Source organism: Mycteria americana, chromosome Z (assembly GCF_035582795.1).
Source record: "Mycteria americana isolate JAX WOST 10 ecotype Jacksonville Zoo and Gardens chromosome Z, USCA_MyAme_1.0, whole genome shotgun sequence".
Taxonomy (NCBI): Eukaryota; Metazoa; Chordata; class Aves; order Ciconiiformes; family Ciconiidae; genus Mycteria; species Mycteria americana.
In genome coordinates, this window is record NC_134396.1 from 31,065,124 (window position 1) to 31,087,942 (window position 22,819).

Consider the following 22,819-nt stretch of genomic DNA (forward strand, 5'->3'; position numbering starts at 1 on the left):
ATTAGGCCAAATCTAAAAGCATCCCAAAGATTTAATTTATTTATTCTGACCTGAACAACCTTTGCATTCCACCTGCTGGAAGGAGTTTGGGTCAAATGTCATTCTCATTACCTTGACTTGGATTCTGAAAAACAGAACCCCTGTCTCCATGAGGCTTTCCACATTAAAGGTTAGTGCCAAATGACCAAGTCATCTCCACAGGAGTGTAAGGTCATAACAGAACCATGACTGACCATCAGAACAGAAACGTGTGAAATAATCCAAATTCCACAACAGGCAAAAAAATTAACTAGGAGAGGATAAGAGAGGTAAGACCAAAAATTCTCCTTCTGAATACAACTACTCTCAGTTTTTGGCATGAAAAAGCAAGAAGGGGAAAACCTACTTCAAGTCTTCCATGATTACTAAGTCACAACATACAACTATGGGAAGAAAGTACTTTCATAGGAAATAATCACAGTGATTAAAGTTTTACACTTTGGAAACCCTTGCATATGGTAGCAATGAGAATAAAGTTCCCAGAAACAAAGTAAAGTGGCCTTATATTTACTTGTAATAACTCAAACTTACGCTGAGCTGATTATCACTGGAAACAACAACAAAAAAAGTACCTGCCACCATTGCTCTTTTTGATGCTGTCAGTGCATATTTTTTTAAACAAACCGCAAATCCATGTTACTTTAGTGTAATAATGACAATATTCCTCATTTTTAGTACAAGTGAGAGAGTAACTTTTCAAGTGTTTACTTAAGAAAGCAAAGAAAGACAAGGAAGTCGGTCACAGGCCTAATACTCCAAAGTCCTCCATACCACCCAGAAGAATCTCTGTTCATATGTATGAGTGGCTTTTGTTTTTTTTGTTTTGTTTTTTTTTTTTTTTTTTAAAAAAAAAAGGAGAATTAAGTTCTACTTACTTTGGATCAATGGTTTCCCTTTCTGTTGACTGACACACATAAAACAACACAATCAACTTAGCATTAGCCCTCAAAAGGTCCATTTAAAAATTAAGTTTTGAACAAATTATATGGATAAAAATATTTTTTACATCATTGTTTTAATACATGAGAAATGGAAATTAGAAGTAGTCAAGAAATAAAAGTGAAACTGACCGGTCTAGTTTATTTGTCCACTGAGTGAAATGCAGAGGGTAGACAAACACAAAACGGAGAAAAAAAGTTGAATTAGAGATTTAGAAACCTTTTTTTGTTACTAGCTTATTAGAAGCAAAGTTTGGTATCAAATCAGAAGATGACATTCAGCTTCATCTTGAATGCTAAAGGAACAACAATTATCTTAAATATATTCTTGATTTATATCTACTTTTTCTGATGGGTGTGTGGGGTACAAATTTGAAAGACAGGTAAAAAAAGTCAAAAATATTATGAACAATACAGATAAAGCCAATGAAAGATTAAAAGACAACAAATGAATCTGAATCTTCAGTAGTGTGACATGAAACAGGAAAAATGCAGGTAAAATACAGTCTTCAGTTACTTACCATATAATAACCCGGCAAGAGCTTCTGAAGAAACTCAGCCTCTTTGTGTTGAACTGTTTTGATGATGAACTCGTCATCACTAGTTACAAAAAATAGTGACCCACTGGCGCCTGGGTTGGATAATTCAATTAAAGGCTCACTGCAGATTGAGAACTGGAAGAGACAAAAATTGTTTTTCACTGCCAATGCATGTGTTACAAGTTTAATACAAAGAACTGCAGGTTCAAATAGGCACAGGAGAGTCACGGAGCTTATTCTTTGGGCTTCAGCTGCAGCAACTCTACTACTGTACAGAAAGCTGGGCCACAGTAATTTGGCTGAGATTTGGCAGGGCAGTTGTTACACTCCACTCTGCCCAGGACACGCTGCACAACCATAGAAGAGCAGTCGGCAGCTGAGTGTATGGTCCCTCTTCATGTCCCACTGCACCAGCTGAACTTTCCCTGGAGTGAAGCAAGTGGTTGAGGTGGACAGAGGCCATCCCCACACCGGCAGCATTGAAAATTCTTGAGTCAGAAGCCTTAAGATGACATTTTCATTGCAACTGTTCGCTTTTCACAGCCATTTATGAAACAGGTACAGGAAGATGTTAGACAAACACGCTGGGAGTAGAGGTTTCTCACTACAGGCAAGCCCTCTTCTGTGAAATTGGGATTGAAACCATTAGAATAATAATCTCAGTATAGCTGCTAATGTAGTTTTCTTATTGAAAACTGCTTGAAACAGAAAAACTGAATACCAGTAAGTAGGAAAAATTGGATTTTGGAGGACCATTATTTTGGATGCTTAGAAAAGCTTTCTCTTCCACAGGGAGACAGTAATAATTACAATCACATTAAGGAGGAAAAAGACACCAAGGAGTATTCCTTAGCAGTAGAAGCAGATCTCACACAGAAGCTAATGTGCATTTATTAAATCTCCATTCACACTTCATGCTTCATTCAAACTAGATGGAGAGGAGACATTAAGCTCAAAAAAACAGAAAAATCTGTTTATATTAAACTTGAGAGCTTGTTTAAAATACAATACAATTAAACTTTCATTCACACACTCTTTTCCTTTGTTATATATCATCAATTTTACACCTTGGAGATTTACTGTACAATCCAATTTTTAAAGGCTTCAGTCTCTGAAAGAAACAAAATTACACAGGACGTGAACTGTGAGTAGTGTAAGCACCAGGGAATTATTCTTAGCAGTGCAGTATGTCTTCTGGTCTTCTCAGAACAAAAGGAATGACTTTTCAGTAACAAATATCTGGTTTATTGGGTCATTGCCTGAGATGACTTGAGCAATTCCACAAGAAAAAACAGGTTTTTTGCTGAAAACAGCTTTCATTAAATTCAACTGGAGTCTTGCCATTGATTTCAGCAGGTGGTGATAGCAAAGAAAATTGATACAAGAAAATCTAATAAATATGGTTTTTTGTGAGCACTTGAACTAAAGAAGGACGCTTTCTATGGACTCAAACCACTGCCTTAATGCATTTTCTTATCCTGGCTCCAGCTGAGGCTTTTCCCATGCTTGCAATTTTTAAGAGACTTTTGCATGCTATAAAAATGTCGTCTGTTTCTCTCCCTGCTTCTCCAGTTCACTCAGTTCCAATTAATATGAGAGACCCTTCTTATTAATCCTATAGTTGCAAGTGTCTACGGATAGAACAGCAATACTGGTCTGTAACACTACAGACCTTCAGAGCAAATCAGCAGTTGTATTGCAACCCCTGTGTTTTTCTTGCCAAAATACATAAAGCTTCCTGAGTAATTGTCATTGTCATAAGCATTTGAAACCAATTACCCTAAACATTAAAGCTCAATAAAGCAGTATAGCATAAGCACAAGTTATTAACCTCCACTGTGCGTTGGTCATTTTACAGTTGAGTTCATTTCTGTAAAATAAAAGTCTACCCACCAAGTGCTGCTACACAAAGAGCCCAGATAACTTTGACTGGACACCTAGGAAAGCCAAATCAAACCTGAAAAGTAAGAAACTCCCCAAGCCCCTGGGGATTAAGTACTTTATGATCAAGAAGTTTCCCTGCAAAATGCTAGTACTCCATGAGGTTTCCAGTGACAATTTAATTCTACCAGCTGTTCAAATGTATTTACCTTTGCTATCCAGTCTGACTCCTACAGTGCATTATTGCTCAAACTCATTGGAAAAGGTGAAACGGTAAATCTTTGGGCTTTGTCATTGCAAATTAACAGTGTAAACTCACATATGCTTACTGTAATTTCTCCTTTTACTTTACTTACCTTTCCCCTTCAACCATAGCTGGACAATCAGTTGTCATATTGTTACAGTGAAATGTTTCAGATACTGAATTGGAATTATGGTCACTACATGACAGATCCAGATTTCACAGAAACAACAGGACCTGTTCAGCCAGAACCCTGACACATGCTATGGGTAGCAAATTCTTAACTGGATATTTTGGTCATAACAATTGGGAAAAGGGTCCCAAACTAAAAATAGTTTTGTTTTATGATCATAGTACCCCTCTGATCACATCTGCCTCTGCACTGCAAGGGACTGCAACCTGCTCTGATTGTAAAGTGATGCCCATTTAGAATCAGAAACAACAGAAATTGATTCTAACATGCTTGCAGAGCAAGTATAACCCTAACAGAAGCATGCATCAGTTAAAACAACACAGACTGAAATTCCAACTATATTTCACAGAAACACCTGTTTGTTGAAGGAAATCTGCTTTTGTATTTTCAAGAAAAGAAGGTGTACTTAATCTTGAAACTAGCTTTTCTAGTTGCCCCTTTTCCTTGGAAACATATCACTAGTGTCTTTTGCTCTATCAGGAGCAAAAAGAATCTGCAAAAAGTTGCCTATACTGGGAATTTCCCCCAGGGATTAGTCATTTTGTAGCTAAGCTGAGTGTCACAAATCTCTTATTAACAGCAAGCAGTCTTTCTATAATCTTTAATTTATGCTACTGCCAATGCTTCCTTAGATGGATTAGAAGTTGCAGGTGACAATGGCTTTACTCTAGGAAGCACAGTCTTTTTAGCAGCTAGCAACATAGCCCAAATACTCCGTCTTTTGCCAGGTCCATAAAAGGAGATAGATAAACAACATAGTACATAATGACACCTTTATAAAACTCCAATCCAACTGCACCTTCCTGCTACTAACATCTCTAACTCACAGGAATGATCTGGTTTTATATATAACTATTGTCATGAGGGCTAGTAATACAAAATCCATAGACAGTACTGAAGAATTAAAGTCAGACACCCACATTCAACCCAAATAAAAGCAAAACCAGCTAAGTTTTGCTTATAGGCTCAGTGTCCAAGAAGGAAAAAAACCCTGATAACAGGCTTGAACACCACAGAAGTCAGTGAAGTAATACATTAAGTAATGTTTCAGCATTATTTAATCAATTTTTCTTTTTTATTCATTCAAGGTGTTCAAATTCTTTTGGTTTTAAAGAAACAGTTAATAATGGAACAAAAGGATCTAAAAACTCATTCAAAATAAGGTAACACTAAAACTCTGATGTACAAAATTGCTAATTTGTAGTGGGACTCTGATTTGTTGGGTGGCCTGGCATGAGACAAACTGGCCATGAGGCAAGTATCTAGAAAACAATCCAGGTCTTTGCTTTCACACTACCCTTCCAAAAGCAGAACTACAGACGTAAAATAGTGGATCCTCGTCCCTGGCAGTGCACAAAGTGGTTCTGCCAAGTAAAGCTGCTTTTATGACAGCAGCAAATGCATCACTTTTTTTCTCACGTAAACAGTTGAATACTGAGGAGTAAGTCTTCAAACGACAAAATACAGAGAACAAAGGAGATACTCTAAAATGCTTCTTTTTTAGCCTGCCACCCACTTTTCTCAAGGCTAGATAGGAACATGTGCAGACAAAGACTTCTTTAATGAAGTGAATAAATAACGCAAATAACACAAGAACACTTTATTAGAACTGAATTGGTAGGAGTCACACAAGTACTGATTATAACTTCTCTAGAAACAATGACCTGAACGAGCAGTAATACTCAAGTTACTCTAGTCAATTAACAAGGCAGGTTTTTCTAGGAATCATCTCAAAGATGAAGAATTAAAATTTTCGTAAAACACTAGAAATATTCACTAGTTATAAACCACGTTCAAAATTGACTACCCACTTGGGCACCATTAAAGCATCCTCTTCTGTCACTATGAAACTAGTATACTTTATAATCATTTGTAACTCAAAGGAAAACTGCAAGCTCTTACCAAGTAATCATCAGGCTTGATACCAAAAAGTTCTCTGAAATAGCGGAAGGCAAGAGGTGCATACGTCTTAAATCTGAAGTCAGGGTAATGATGAGCAGGGGTGAGATTGCTCCCTTCACTGAAAACAAAAACAAAAATAAACCAAACCCAATTATTACTTAGCAATTTTTAGTTACTTCCATCTTGCAGCTAGTTTTACTGTAAAGCTGCCTAACGCAACCATTGGCCTTCTGAGACAAGAGTCACAAATACAAATAAACCTCCCTATCACCATTAATCAGTGTAGTAGAAATGTCTGTGAGAGACAGAATACTGCCAGCAAATTCCTTTCTCCCACCTTAAAGGAAATTACTATTTTCACCACTCATATCCATCTGTGTAAAGATCAGGTTTGAACTAATCCTACCACTTCTGATACTCCTCCAAGGTAAGCCAGTCTAATGGCTTACTGATGCAGGATGGGTCACCCCACCTCATGAAAGCTCCTGCAAAAAGTTTGGAAGTCAACGCAGCAAAACAACTTCACGCTACCTTGGTGACCTGAATTGGGTTGCAGGGGAGTCAGACGGATACTAAGGACAGCACAACACGGAGGGCAGAACTGTGCGCCAGAGCAGTGGGAAGGAAGCAGGACTACGTATGTTTTTTGGTGCCAGCAAACACTGATTGGCTCAGCCTTATTTATGAAATGGCATCCTCACCATTAGTCTCTTCTGCAGGCCACCTGCAATTATGGTATCTCCTTCTTTCTTGCTAGTACAGTCCAGAATTGGGAAGCCACTCTGGCTTTCCTGACCTTAAAGTGGTTTTCTGTTTGTCTGCCTGTCATGTCACATATTTTATCCCACCTCAATCTAAACCAGCACTAGCTTACATGCTCAGTTGGTTAGATAGGAACACAGGGTACAGACCTTTTGGGGAATTCTGGAAAATGGTATGCAGTTATATGCAAGATACAGATTCAAACTAGAAGTGGCACAGACAAAGACTACTGGGGTGACCAGCCTGGAAGACAGTCTTTCTTAAAGGGGGTGGGGGGGAGATGGTGGTGGTGTGGAAAAAAAAAAAAAAAAAAATCACTGTAGCCTCCTTAGCTCTTTTCCTTGTTTTCTGTTTACCATCTCATGGTATTTTTAGGCTGCAGTTGTATGAGTCTTGAGATGAATACTACATGATTTCAACTAAAGGAAAAGGTCAGCAGCAAAATGCTGCCAGAAGAAAAAAAAAATAATATAAAAACTGCCTGTGGATTCATTTATGATGGAAACTAAAAGTAGGCTTTTAAGCAGAAGAGTAAAGTTCTACACTATGATTTCAACACAAACAAGAACAGCTTCACCACAGTTTGGTCAGTATCTGAATGGTTTGATAAATAGATGCGTACAAAATTCAAGACTTGACACAGTGGCTGAAATCAGCTCTTCCAGCACTTCTTTACTCATTTACCCTAACTAAATTACTCAGAAATGCAGCATGTACCTCTACGCTGGGCAGTAAGAATATCCAAAGTACACAAAAAAAAAAAAAAAGAAAAAGCTAGGAATTCACAGATATGAAAATGAATAAACTCCAAGCAACATTCCTGCAAAGACTAAATTAAATACCATGAAAATGTTTAAGAGCTTTGATCCTGTACAATTAATGCTTGTCATATGAACTTGTCACCTTCCATTAATAACAATTTGATGACAGAAGTCTACCCAACCCACCTAGTTGCCCCTGCATGCATACCACCTAAACCCAACAGAACTGAACTGCTGCTAATTAAACAGTGTGAGCTGGAGAACAAGCTTTCTCAGGCTCCAGAAATGCATATACTTTAGATACTTGAATAGGAGAAAAAAGGGGGGAAAAAACCAACCTGATTTCTGTCTGGAAATCACAAATAAAAAGATGGTTGTGGATGACCAAGGATACATACAAAGACATTAGAACTGCTGCTTCTTGGACTGCTAAAGCATACAGTTAACAACTAGTGAAGGCTGCCTAGTCCTAATGAACTTGTCTGATCACTTTACAGTCTACCATATCACAACTCCAAGGTATTAAAATCAAATGCACATGTATTTTATTGTTCCATTATATAGTAAAAAATGGAAATCAATAGGATACTAGGCTGAAGATGGTAGTTTTTCTTTACAGTTAAGATTGGCTAATACTTTTTCTTATGAGGTCTTTCAGCTGCTCAGAACACTGCCAGTCTTGCCTGACATTAAGTTTTATATAGCTGGATGCATCCCATTGAATTTTTTGCAATATGAAGATGCCGCAGGGGTAATATATAGCTACACTGGGAACCTGGGGGCATATTTGTAAGTGCATTTAATTGTTGGAAGATGCAGGCAAGAACAGAACAGAGTGTTCTCTGCTGAAGCATAACATCATTGTCAGGGAAGACTAATCATCCAAACTTTATAAAAAAAGCCCCACCTTTCAGAACATAAATACCTTTATAAATCTGCTTCCTGCAGCCATAACTCAAAAGTTTCTTTTGTGAAAGCAGGGCAATAAACAGATTACATGTCGCTACTACAACAGAACGTACTGTTATTGGAACTTCACCAGGCTGAAATGAACATAGTAGGTTTGCTATAACACCACCATGGCCCAAGCCACTTCATAAAGTGCATATGGAGTAAAATGACCAATACTGGGTCTGCAGGTGGACAGTAATGCATAGTAAGTGGAGATTTATTCCAGAATAATTGCAAAACAGAGCAATTATTTTGGAACAGCATCTACACAGAGGGCAATTCCAGGTATTCAGAGCACATGAGTTTATTACAGATATGATAGTCAATTTCCCTATGCAGACAAGTTTCCTTAGTCTTTGTAAAATCATCTTAAAAATAATCGCTTTTACTAAAGGTCTGCAGAGCTTTTTATCATAGCCTACCATTTCTGTTAAATATATTAATTAGGTTCAGCTTCATTGCCTAATAGAATAGTTTACTGGATCCCAACAGTAAGCTCTTCTGTCATGCAAGAAGTGAGCTTGACACAAATTTAAGATTTCTCGGTTACCCCTCTGGAAGAAAGTTTGTAAGGTTTTCTTGTTGCTACTTTTAACAGAAAAAGCACTCTTACTTCCAGTTATTCCCTACAGTAATGTAAAACCTTCAAATTCCTTGTGGCTGAGTATGTCCTTGCTCTTACCTGAAAGGACAGTTTCCACTGTACAGAACGCTCGATGTAAATACATCTCTACCTTATTCAGACATGAAATTATTCACCTTCAACTCTATCTGTTCTTGAGAGAATGTATTTTGTGGTTTCTCCCCACATTTTCTTGGCGCATTTTACAAGTGTGTTTCACTCTGGCTGGATTAAAGGATATGCGCAAAGCACTACATATAACAACTTTTAATCAGGCTAGGAGTTTCATGGTGACAATTATGTCTTTGAAGTGGAACAATAAAAATACCCATGATCTGTTGACAAAAAACTTAATCCGCAAAATGGAGCTTTGGACATAATAGAAATGTACTCTGTAAAAAAAAAAAAAGGAGGTAATCATATAATTTTCCTCTCAGATAGTTTAGGGCACAGGTCTACCAGAAAAAAAAAGAAAAGGAAAAATAAAAGCTTTTAATACCAGCTTTGATTCTGGCAATCTCGAGGAATTCAAGTCTCTGTATACAAGTTATAACAAACAATATAGGCCTTGGAAAGATTAGGAAGCAATTGTAACTGAGGAGGTATTTTAATAACCTTAGCTGTAAGACCACACAAAAGCAAAAGAATGGTAGGTAGAATAAAAAAAAAAGAGCGATTAAGCCTACAGTGTGAGTTTGCCTTAATACTTAAATGTGTGTTTTTTTTTTTAAATCAAGCACACCTAGAAACAACAGTATGTGCATCTTAACTTGTCTCTTAGTAAATGCTGAGGGTTGATTTAAAGTGCAGGTGGTGCAATATCAAACTAAAAATGAACTAGAAGTAAGTACATTTTTAATGGCTAACCCCATGACTTGCAAAAATTTTCCTAAACAAGACACCCAGATATGTTTCTTGGCAGCTTTTCTTTACTATGGCCTCACCCTGGTAGGACGTACTCAGGAGATAGCACACCTATCTGAAGGGGCAGAGGCAGCTAGCTGCATTTCTTGGTATCAAGCTTTCATTGCAGAGCAATGTTAATAGGCTCTGATGTAGCTGTTAACAAAAGAAATAGTCATGCTGTAGTCGTGAGCCCATGTATACCCTTCTTGTATGTAATGTAAAATGACTAAAGAGAAGGAACACCTCAATTCTCTCATGTGAAAGCAACTCTTTTTTAAATCTTAAAATCAAAATAGAGCATTTTGATTTTAATTAAATGTTCCCAATTTAATGTAATTAAATTACAATTAAATGTAAAATTAAATGCTCCCAATATTAAAAATTAACAGTATCTAATCTCAGTTTCACTGTTCTTAGATAAAGCTGCTCTTTCACAATACATCAAAATGTGTTTATACTCTACAAACTATATCCAATAAGTACATACTGACAGATCAGGTAGTGCTCTGAAGTATTCATTTCCTATATATCATTTCAGGAAAGCAACTTCCCACATGATGGAAGGATGTACTACGGCGACCTATACAAATAGGTGTGTGTTTAGTTTTTTCATACTGTGAGATAAACTCCAGTGATAGTATCCTTGTTTCTCACTGTATGCTCTCCTATACTTTCGGTTACTATATGCTATCCTAAGCAGCCTCCTGCAAGGCAGCTTTAAAATACAACTGTGAATAGTAAATATCTTCAAAACAAGTCAAGGCAATCATATCTATGTAACAGCTGAATACACACACATTTTCTTATGATTATGATATGACTATTTCACAACCAACTGGAGATGCCATTAAAGCAAGGGATCTCAAAGCACTTTAAAAATAGTTTGTCTATATAACCACACAAGTATCCAGGTTACCACAGGTTTACCAAGAATTTGATATGAACAGAAGTAGCTAAGACCAGTAATTTATAAATAACATGGTTTTGCTTTTATTGCCAAAGTATCCCCATTTCAAATATTCTTTGTTTGGCAAACAAAAACGACTTCCTCCTATCTGTGCTATCACTCTACTCACAAACCATAAAAATTGTCAGAACTTGGGTCATCCTGAGCATCTCTGCCACGGAAGCACCAAAGAAGAGCAGAAGTGCTTTATCAAAGCCTTCAGGCCACTTTCTTATCTGTCTTGTGAAACTGCCCAACTGAAAACAAATACAGTGGCATAAGTTACACAACAACTAAGCATTATTGTGAATATTTGAGTGCTATTCACACCAAGCCTGCAGAGCATTCTATACTTCTTTAATTACAGAGACACTACTTAGCCCACCAGGTAACCTAGGATACAAGTTTGGTAGAAAGATATTTCCAAGGGCACTTGTCAGTTTTCCTCATTTTTCTAAATCATTCCTCAAAAATATACCCGAAAACAGTATACTTCAGTTTTAGATGTAGGGTCAAACCCAGACTGGTTAAAATATGTCCAAGGTTTTACTTTTCTTAGTACTTTTGACTACTTATTTGGGCTGTCATCCTAATGATATCATAATACAATGTTAAGCTTTTGACGTTAAACAGCAGAAAGCACTGAATAGTCTTTCATTAGCATCACAAGAAAGCAATCTGTAATTGAACCAGTTTGCTGTACAGATGACTGTAGCTGCAGGGTGCATATACGTCAACAGCATCTAACAGACTTACTAGTTAAATTAGAAACTATAGCAAGTGTTCTCAATATGCAGGGTCTAGACTCTGAAAATAAAGCGTATTAGCAAGGGAAGCGCACAAGACTGATTAACAGCTTGCTGCAAAAAGGCCAAACTCACAGGTGTGCTTAGCAGCAGCCTCCATCTAAGAAAACAAAAAGAGATGGAGCCTGAAACGTACTGCCTTGCTCCAAATGCCCTGCATTTCTGAAGCTGCATACGACTGACTAGCCAAAGTTAGCTGACAGAATGGAGCAGCTTCTGTTCGGCCTGTCAAGCACCACCGTAGACAAGCACAACTTACTACAAGTCTGCTGGAAGAGCTTAGCAAACTGCCCACATTGCCAACTCACAGGCAGCTGCATGGCCCCATGGCCCAGCAACCAGCTTGAGCCACCACTGCCTGACACAGCTAGGCTTATTAGCTCAGGAATGAGTCTTTCTAACCATGGCCACGTTACTTGGAGCCAGCTCTACACTCGAATCAAACAGCTGTCAAAACATTGCTGTAGCCACATTGCACAAGTGACTGATTTGCAGACACAATGTGCCACCAAGAAATGAACTGGTTCCAACCAAGGAAGTCAGGGGCACAGAGCGTAACACAGGAAGGGGAGAATATGCCCCACACAGCTGAGTCATAGGACAGATGGCAGAGAGCAGAGGCAGGATGCACAACCTTCCCACTGAACCCTCCAGCCACTGCTGCAGCAGTACCAGCACCAGGTAAGCAACTCCGTTGCTGGATTTCCAAAGCAGTGTTTCAAAGCCAGAAGAGTTATCTGGAGTAGTTTCTCCTCTGGTTTCACCCTATTCAGGGAGCTGTGGGTGGAGACTTCAGACACTGTGTCTTCAGATTCAACTGGGTCACTGCAGACTGCATTTGTTTCTCAGTCCAAACAGCACATTTGCATAGTGCCCTTTAAACTCAATCTGGACGATGGTTCTCAATGAACTCCTTTAATAGTTCCTTTATAGCTCCTAATAGTACCTCACTGAGTTCCCAAAAGCAACATGTTATAAATTCCTGGGCAGCCCGAAGAGAAAGGACAAAGGGGATGTCGCAATGTGAAGCAGAAAGCGACAAAGGCACTTTTCCACCCCCTCCACCACTACAATGTACAAATGAAAGCAAGCACCTTTGCAATGCAAATCTACCCACTGTAGAGAGATACCTGTACTTCACTCAAAGTCACTTCCTGAAATAAATATCTAAATGAATCTGGGCTAAAATCTGACCAATTTAACCCAGTTACAAAGTAACTCTGGACCAGGCATAACCTGCAATCCATGGAGTTATTCCTGATTTGCACCAGTAGCCTCCACAGTAAGCAGGGGAGTTATGTTCAGGTCTGAACTGACCACTTTTTTCCCCTGGCGTTTTTCTCCCTCTTACATGAACCCTGAACACAGCTGGAAGTGTTTTTGCTATGGTTACCAAAGCTGAGGTACAGGCGGTGCTGAGGTTTACGTCAGGGGCTGAGATACACAGAGACTATTTATCTTCTGGAACTGATAGAATTAGTAAACAACTGTTGACTGTTTTCCCCTAACAGTAAAAAGGCACAGATAACACTATTTTGCTCGCTGGTGTGGAGGCTACTGTTTCATTGCATTTCTGTTAGCTCAGGTCTATTTTATCACTGCCACCACAACGGTGCTCCTGTTGCTGTCAGAGCAGCAGGTGTGCCTACCATTCTGCAAAACAAATGTCCTCTCACCTCGCTGCCAGACCCGGATGAGGCGAGGTGGGCGCAGGGAAAACATGGGAAGAAGGTAGAGCAGGACAGCTTGCGAAGACGCAGGTTGCTGTGAATCGGCCACAATGAAAGGCAAGTTCAGCTAATAGCCTGCTTGGAGTTGCAGCTGAATTATGCGTACCCAAAGCAAGCGGCAAAATGCTGCTCCTTGCTTGGTAAGTGCCTGCTTTCAGCGCCACGCTTGCTGCACTGTCAGGTTCTCCTCCAGCTGCAGACATTTGGCAAAAAGCTTACTTAACCCTGGCTTGCGCCAGGGTGCTTCCAGGTAGAGGTCAGCCCACTGGACCTGCTGCTGTAACTAGTTTCAACTAATTGTTTTCAACCCAGACCAATCCAAAAGGGGAAAAAAAAAAGTCATTAAAGTAATAACTTTTAGCAATACTGCCTTCACATGTAGGTACCATCCTAGGAAAAAGTGAAGAACACCTGAGGTGCACCTTGGGAGCGCAGCCCTATCCAGAAAGAACATGCAACCTTAGCTTTTTACCTCCAACTAGGGTAACGAAGCTACCTATAGATACAACTCAGGAGCGATCCTCATAATGCCATCATGAAAGTCTCAACGTCCCAACACCCTCAACCAGCAAAAAAGAAGCCTGTATCGTTATGTGCACTCCTAAATTATTACAATTTATGCAAACTAATACCACTTTGGATTGAAGCCATTTTAGATAAATGAATGTGCATGTTACATTCAGACAAAGGAAGGACCTGAAATTACACATTTCTGTGCATGTTACATTCAGACAAAGGAAGGACCTGAAATTTCACATTTCTGTGTATTAGCATAATAAATCAAGTGTCATGGTTTTAAGAGATTGCTATGAATAGCCAATTTTTAGTTTCACAGAGAATGTTATCAGCAAATGCTCTTTATAGAGAGGCTCTTTGTTACAATCAAGATGACTCACTGTTATATACTCCTGCTTACTAGATAGCTATGTGGAAAAAAAAGCTATGCTGCTCTGGCCATTACTTTCATTTGTCTAATTTTCCTTATATGATTTATTTACTTATTTACAGGAAACTGTCCAGAAAGGTGCTACTAAAACTTTTATAATAGATTTTATGTTAGTGCAAACAGGCTATTCCTTCTCCATTTGTTTTCTTTTTAAGCCAGAAGGATTCTCTTCCAGCTCTCCCTTAAAACCAACACAAAACAGGGAAATCTCTTTTCGACACACACCATGCTATGGACTACAAGCCATTTTATTTTAAGTGTTCCTTTAAAACTATGTTAAAAAAAGTAGAGATTAGATTTTTTTTTCCCCAAAACTGTGCCATGTAATAAAACAGTTTTAGCATGTACGTTTCATTTAATTTCCATGAACAACAAAGCTGGTTATCACAGCCAAACAAACTACAGAAGTCTGTGTCGCTGTCACAGTCACACATTTCACAAATATGATGGCTCACTCCCTTTCAATCCATTTTTGAGACCAATAAAAACTTTGTTACATGATATGCAAATTTCTCAGCTGTAATTTGGATTTTTTTTTAAACAAACAAAATTTTGTGATTACAGTGTATGAAGACACATGCACATAGTTAACTTCTCTATATTTACCTAATCTACAAGAGAAAGAGTACTAAACTGTGCACAAACCTTACAGTTAACAGCAGAACAAGGATATTAATACCCTCAATTACTAGGAACTAAAGAATGTAATGTAAAAGCTTCATTTCACATAAGAAATAAATTTTCTTCTCCTTAAAGGATATCTCAGTTCTGAGGAAAACAGGAGTTGAATCAAGCCAATTTACATGAGGAGAGATCAACTTTAAAGTGCCTGCAGTTATTTTGTCCATTGTCAGTTTAATTTCATTTTAGTGACACCAGTAATTTTTAAGGATTGTAAATTATTAGAAACAGTTTATGAAGTAGTATTCAAACTGCTCATGAACGAAATGTTGAAAAACTCATAGAAAGCATTGCCAAATTTAGGGAATACTGCATACATTGCATGTCCTTATGGAAATGGTGGACACTACTGGTACTTAGCAATTTTAAGAACCCAGACAACACTGAACAGAGGAAGTCATCCTGGTTTTGAAATACATTTTTCCTAAAACTTCTTCGTCTATTCCTAGCAAATGTAACTTGGAAAAGTAACATGGCACTGTACTTCAGCTCCTGAACCCCCAAAATGAGTATGATCTTGATTTCTCTCATCAGCATAACTGTATTATTACAAATTCTATGCCATCAACTTGGCAGTGATACAAGCTGAGGTGGTCAAATGCAAAGCAGTATGGTGCACAACCTGTAGTCAGCTAGTAAAAGCTGAGCCTCATCACAGGCTAAAGTCCTGGTTAGAATTTTATAGTGTCATGTAAATTCCTGTGTTACTCTTAACACTGCAGGACTTGAATTTTCATAAATTTTGACAGCACCTCAACAAAATGGCAAGTATTATTCTCAGTTTTTAGAAACTAAACTGAAACTAAACAAATGTGAACATTGGACAAAATACTTAATTGCATATAGATCCACAAATCACTTCCAATTGTAATTAACAGCTCCTTTAATTGAAAGTGTCACAATTACTTTCCTTCTCTAGAACTGACAAGTCTCAAATCTTCAGTTGAAGTGTGATCTTCCCTGTTTTCTCCCCACCTTCATTTTCAATGACAACATGAAGACAGGAAAATTTTCAAGTTCTCAGACATTAAACTTATTCTAACCCCATTTTGTTAGAACTGGAAATATGTAGTTAGAGTTTCACTGTTAAATTCTATTGAAAAAAATTGAATAGGCTTGTCCTTACCTCGGTAGGAAGACACTTTCCACTACATAGAAGTCTTGCATAAGAACATCCCTGTCTGGTTTTGATGTAAGGTTTCCTACTGTGTATCCGATTCCCAGCTGGATAGCACCTTTAATAGCTGAGGATGCAGTCTGCATAGAAAGTAAGAATTCAAGCATGAGTTTGCTAAAAATAATTTCTGTTCTTTATCAGTAACATTATATGCTAAACTCTTAATAATTTTCATAATAACAACGCCATGTCATCTTTACCTCCTAGACCTCAGAGAGATGACTGCTTTTCAATTAAAACATTTAAAAGAAACACTATGTTGTAGCAAAAGCTACAAAAATAAATTCTTTGGTTGCACAGTGAGACTTTTTAAATTACCCAAATAATTTAGACATTGGGTTATAACTTATCATAGAACAGCAGGTTGGAAGGGACCTCAAGGATCATCTGGTCCAACCTTTCTTGGCAAAAGCATGACTAGACAAGATGGCCCAGCACCCTGTCCAGCCGAATCTTAAAAGTGTCCAATGTTGGGGAATCCACCACTTCCCTGGGGAGATTATTCCAATGGCTGATTGTTCTCATTGTGAAAAATTTTCCTCTTGTGTCCAATCGGAATCTCCCCAGGAGTAACTTGTACCCCTTACCCTTCATCTTTTCCATGTGACTCCTTGTAAAAAGGGACTCTCCGTCTTCTTTGTAGCCACCCTTTAAATACTGGAACATGGTGATAAGGTCTCCCTGAAGCCTTCTTTTCTCAAGGCTGAACAAACACAGTTCTCTCAGCCTTTCCTCATACGGCAGGCTTCCCAGTCCTTTGATCATCTTTGTGGCCCTTCTCTGGACCCTCTCCAGCCTGTCCGCATCTTTTTTGTACAGCAGGGACCAAAACTGAACACAGTATTCCAGGTGTGGCCCAACAAGCACTGAGTAAAGTGGGATAATCACTTCTTTATCTCTGCTGGTGATGCCCTTGTTGATGCAACTCAGCATCCTGTTGACTTTCTTTGCCACAGCAGCACTGTTCATATTGAGCTTGCTGTCCACCAGGACCCCCAGGTCCCTTTTCACAGAGCTGCTCCCCAGCTGTGCATATCCCAGCCTGTGCTGCCCTCCAAGATTATGGTTTCCCAGGTGCAAGACCTTACATGTGTCTTTGTTGCACTTCATAAGGTTCTTGTAGGCTGGAAGAGTCAGCTAATCCAGATCTTCCTGCAGGGTGGCTCTCCCTTTTGAAGCATCCACTTCCCCAGTTTGGTATCATCAGGGTACACTTGATCCCATCATCCAGGTCACTTATGAAGATATTAAACAGTGTTGGGCCCAATATCGGTCCCTGGGGGACCCCACCTGTGACAGGTTGCCAGTTTGAAAAGGAGCTATTTACCACCACCCTCCGGGTTCGGCCTGTCAGCCAGTTCCCCACCCACCGCACAGACCACTTGTCTGGACCTTAACGTATCAGTTTCTCTAGAAGGAGGCTGTGGGAAACTGTATCGAAAGCCTTGCAGAAATCCAGGTAGACGATGATGTCCAATGCTCAACCCACCTCAACCGAGCAGGTTACTTTGTCGTAGAAGGCGATCAGGTTTGTCAAGCACGATTTGCCCTTGGTGAATCCGTGCTGGCTTTTCCCAGTCATGTGCTTCATGTGGCTTGTGATAGCCCCCAGGAGGATTCGTTCCATAACTTTTCCTGGGACTGAAGTAAGACTGATGGGCCTATAATTTCCTGGATCCTCCTTTAAGCCCTTCTTGTAGATGGGACTGGCATTAGCCTTCTTCCAGTCTTCTGGGACGTCTCCCAGTCTCCACGACTTCTCAAAGATTACGGAGAGTGGCCTCACAATGACGTCAGCCAGCCCTCTTAACACCCTCGGGTGGATAACGTCAGGGCCCATCTATTTGTAGGGGTCAAGCTCCTGTAATAGTTCATACCAACTCTTCCTTCACTGGTGGCGGGTCCGTGTTTGCACCAAGCTGGATTTTTGCTCCCAAGGCCTGGGAGCCAACAGCGCTGGTAAAGACAGAGGTGAAGGAAGTGTTGAGAACCTCTGCCTTTTCAGTGCTGTTGGTGACTAATTCACCTCTCCTGTTTGACAGCGGGCCAATATTTTCCTTCTGTTTCTGCTTGTTGTTTACGTACCTGAAGAATCCTTTCTTGTAGTTTTTGACATCTCTGGCAAATTTCAATTCAAGCTGAGCTTTCGCTTTTCTAACTGCATCTCTGCATGCCATGGCAATGCCCTTGTAGTTCTCAATGGGTATTCATCTCCTTTTCCATCTCTGGTACCATCTTTTGGTTTTGAGCAGACTCAAAAGCTCGCAGTTAAGCCAAGGGGGTCTCTTGCTCCGCTTACTTCCCTTACCTTTAAAGGGGATGAACTGTTTTTGTGCTTCCAGGAGAGTGTTCTTGAAAAACCTCCAGCACTTGCTAGCTCCTTTATCCTCCATGGAAGCTTCCCACGGAATCCCTCCCAACTGAGCTCTGAGCGAGCTGAAGTTTGCTCTTCTAATGTCTTTTCCTCTTCTTTGTCTTAGTACTAACCTTCAGTGTGCTCAGCAGGATCCCAAACTCCACAATATTGTGATCACTGCAGCCAAGGCTATCGCTAACCGAGATATTACAAAGCAGGTTTTCTTGGTTTGCGAGTAGCAAGTCCAGCAATGCCTCATTCCTGGCTGGCACATCTAACATTTGTATGAGGAAGCAGTTGTCCGTGCATTCCAGGGACCTGATGGATGACATGTGAGCTGCTGTATTGTTCTTCCAACAAATGTCTGGGTAGTTGAAGTCACCCATAAGAACCAGGTTCTGTTGACCCAAAGCTTGCTTAAGTGACCCAAATATTGCTTCATTGGCCTTATCATCTTGGTTTGGAGGTTGGTAGCAGATGCCTACTGTAAGATCCCCCTTGGAGACAACCCCTCCGATCTTGCCCCAGAGGTATTCGACGGGGCTTCCACAATCGCCGTAGTTAACTTCTTTACTTTCAAGTTTTCCTTAACATAGACAGCGACTCCTCTTCTTCCTCCCTGCCTGTCTTTATGGAACAGCCTATAGCCACCCATCACAAACCTCTTAAGACATTTCCAGTCTAGCTGGACATTCAAACTGCTTTAGGAATTTAAAACAAGTATGCATTATCTTCTGGAAAACACAGTCACAAATTCCAGGCGATTGTACATGCATGCCAAGGCATCACAGTGCAAGCTAATGGTTTAAATGCAGATTCTGGATACAAATGTATTTATTAAGTTCTGCTTAACAGTCAATGCAAGAGGTGCATTAACTGGGGAGAATCCAGAGAGTAATGAAATTGATGAGGAAAGAAAAATCTCTCTATAAAAATCTATACGCATAGAATGAAATTACTTATATTCAACAAACAGGGCTTGCAGGGGAGAGAAGGGTTCAAAAGGACAGTGCCAAATTGTGATAGATACTGTATATATATGTAAATTGAGACCATCTCTGAAACTCTCACACTGACAATCCAGCTGGATGGATAAAAAAAAATGGCAGAACTGAGTCAAAATAAGAAATTAGTAACTAAAAGAATTCTTAAGATGGAAGGAGTGAATAAAGAAAACCATTGCGAAGGGAAAGAAGGCTAACACGAAGGGAGTATCTTCCCTTGGCATGGTGTATTTTCACCGGTTTGAAGATACCATTTTGGTTCCTGTTTTCAGATTTTACCTCCCACCCACCAAACAAGAAAGAGACTGTACCAGTGGAAGCAAAGACGACCAGAAGTTTCATGGTCAAAACTACTTCAGCACTTGAAGAAAAACATTTCAGGAGTGGGAATTACATAAGAAAGGGTTCAAGTACACAAAACTACTCTTGTTATAGTTCTTGGAACAGCATATGCTAGAGTGACTGCTTATTTTTAGAAAAGAAAAGACAGAGATGTGTAGCTCCTAAATAATTAAGACTGCACACCAAGCAGAACTTGCACTTGCATAACAGTTCAGGACAGGCAATTTGGTGGGAACAAACAACACCATTCTTAGACTGCTGCTTTAACTATTAAAAAGATTTGGCTTTGTGTCATAAGAAGATTCACATTTTTCTTTCCTTGAAAGGCCCCTATTCATGAATGATTAATACCCAACAAAAGCAGTAATTATGTAACTTTGATCAAACCAATACACATACAAATAGAGTTCTTGCTTCATAGCTGGATGCCCATCTTGTTCACTGCCACAGCAAGGGACTGTGTCTGAAAGAGCAGCAGATAGCACAGTACAGTATTTTATTAATGAGAGAGGATAAGCCATTCAAAAACCAAAACAAAATAAAACCCCAACCCCCCCAAAAAATAAGGCAGGTAACCTGGAAATGTGATTTCAAGAGGAGAATTCTGGACCACGTTTCAAGCTCATAAACAATTTCTGTAGGATTTCTCTGAATTCAAAAGACCTGCAGTCTCCGGAGGGCAGAATGTAAGGCCTTCTACTAGTATGGTGCAGACCTCACCTACAAGGTTACCTTCTTGTTAATTTCCACTCCTGTTCAAGAGTGCCATTAGTAATCACCCATCATCTGTGCAGCAATCACAGCAATGGGTTTAACAGAAAAGCAATGTTATGAAATAATTCAGGATACTTTAACAACTGTTTTAAAACAAATTGATAGTAGTTACAGCATGCTGAAGGCAATTGCTGGCCCAAAGTCAATTGTTTGTGAACCACTGTTATAAGTTAACACCAAAAAAGGCTGGTCACCCAATATCCCCTTAGCAAATGACAAGTTTTTGTTTTCACAGGCCTTAAAACAAAAGCAAAGCAAACCTTGGAATTTGTCTCAATACAAACACTTGTCTTGGTCCAACTTCTTTATTCTTATTATTTTGCGATTAAGAATGGAATCCAAGGAAGAGATAAAAAAGCTGCTCCTCAACCCTTAGGGGAAATGTTCTTGATTCATCCATTTTATTACTACAAAAATACATTTATTGGAATCTACAAATGCAAATAGAAAAATTGAATTCTCTCACACATTTTTCCTTATTCAGGCACATCTTTTAATGCCCATGAATGCAGCAAAATGTAGTATCAAACCTAAGCCCCTTATTTCTTTCAATTCTTCTTGAATACTCTTCTGCTGTAGAGAAAGCAATAAAATTCAGCAACCTTCTGTGCCATGAGTTCTCTCTTTTAGAGGCTGAAGTAAATTTTTCTTCCTATTATCCTCATGCAGAGGTTCACAAAGTGGCCCTGAGCCCATGTATCAGCTGTAACTGTACAGCTGACAACATACAGTGACTGTACAGTGACTCTTGGATCATTAACCTATTATCAACACCTTCTGAAGCTCCAAGAAATGAAAGGATGAGAATAATCAGCAGGATAAACAACTTCAGCTGATGAATTTCAGACTATGAAACTAATTGGATTTGTAGCAAATGGTGCACACTGTAACAACAACTGTCTTTGCTACCTAAAGGGGCACAACAAAGCAAAAGTTTTAACATCCTCCTTTTGCTGATTAGGGTATCACTATCTACTGCACAGGTGCTTTGGTGGTTTTTGTACTGACAATGAAGACACAAACACATAAAAATGTTGCCAGTTTCAGACTAAACTACCTTTTATTGGCTCTGATACTGTGGATCCTAATGTGCCAGGCCAGGATTTGACCTTGGCAACACGTAAAAGCATAAACTTGAATGGGTGTAGGTACACAATCTCATCTCTCTCGGACCAGCCAAGGTCTTACCGACTTACACTAATATTCTGATGCTACTGCTGAACAGAACAGACCTGCTCTTTCCTCTCCAGCCCCCAAAATCTATGCATTGGTACTCTTCCCACTGTGCCAGCAACAGTTTCCCCATGTCCAGCCAACCAGTTACAAAAGAGCTCATACAACTACAAGTTTTCAGCAGGATCAGTTCCCCAATCACATAAGTACTGTCAGCCACCCAGCTGAATAAAACAAACAAACAAAAATCACACCTTCACAGCATAAAACAAATCGGATAGGGCTCATGTTTGTCTTGCTAGTGGGTGCAGGAGGACAAGTGAAGTCTGAACCAGCAAAAAGCCTACCTGCTCAAAATTAATGTGTCATCGCCTCCTGAACACATCTCAATGGGCACTGAATTTAGGCTAGCTCAGTGCTTTGTGCCATGTGGCCAGCACACTCTTGTCTTGGTAGTGGGACCCCGGATTTCCCTCCAATCCACAGCCAGAATCAGGTACAGTTCCTCCTCACTCTAGGTTTTCAACAAAAATTAGTTCAGGAGAGAAAAGCAAGACTTTCATACAAATTCAGGTTAAACTGTACCTTACGTAGATACTGAGAAGGACAGCCTGAAACTATATGATTAAGTATAATGTAAATTACAATTCCTGCAGCCATGCAAACTGAGAAATTGCCCATTCCTTGTACTACTGCCTCAGAGTGCCAGTATTTCAAAGCAGGTAGGGACATTTCTCCTCCACCTACCACCAGTTGCCTGTTAAATGGGAACAGATCAGCAAAGGCAAAAGGGCTGCATTTCAGGAAGAGATGTACTGGGGATAAAGTGCTCCAGGAGAAGTCCCACAATTTCTAAACTGTTGAGACAAAAAGCCTCCCAGACAGACTCTGCTAGACCCAGCTCCACATTCATCAAATAGGATCACTCTACCTCTTCAGATTGCTCTATATCCCAGTAATAGATTAGCAAATAATAGAGGGATTTATTGTAATGACTTTGTTATTTTTACCTCAAGCTACAAAATTCCTTCACTGTATTTCATAATGCTTAGGTAATTCCACCTTTAGTATTCCCACATTTTTTACTTTAGTTAATCTGCCTTGCTGTCCACAATATGAACATATTCAAAACTAAACTTAATTCTTCCT

The 22,819-nt window shown here is 39.4% G+C and overlaps 1 protein-coding gene across 1 annotated transcript in view; it reads right to left on the reverse strand.

Annotated features, from left to right (window-relative positions):
* The window catches only part of PIP5K1B (phosphatidylinositol-4-phosphate 5-kinase type 1 beta), an 84,391-nt gene that overhangs the window by 48,245 nt on the left and 13,327 nt on the right, over positions 1-22,819 (reverse strand). Inside the window, 3 exon segments of the mRNA XM_075526723.1 lie at positions 1,499-1,651; positions 5,734-5,851; positions 15,971-16,101. Of these exon segments, the coding sequence (XP_075382838.1) occupies positions 1,499-1,651; positions 5,734-5,851; positions 15,971-16,101 (402 nt within the window).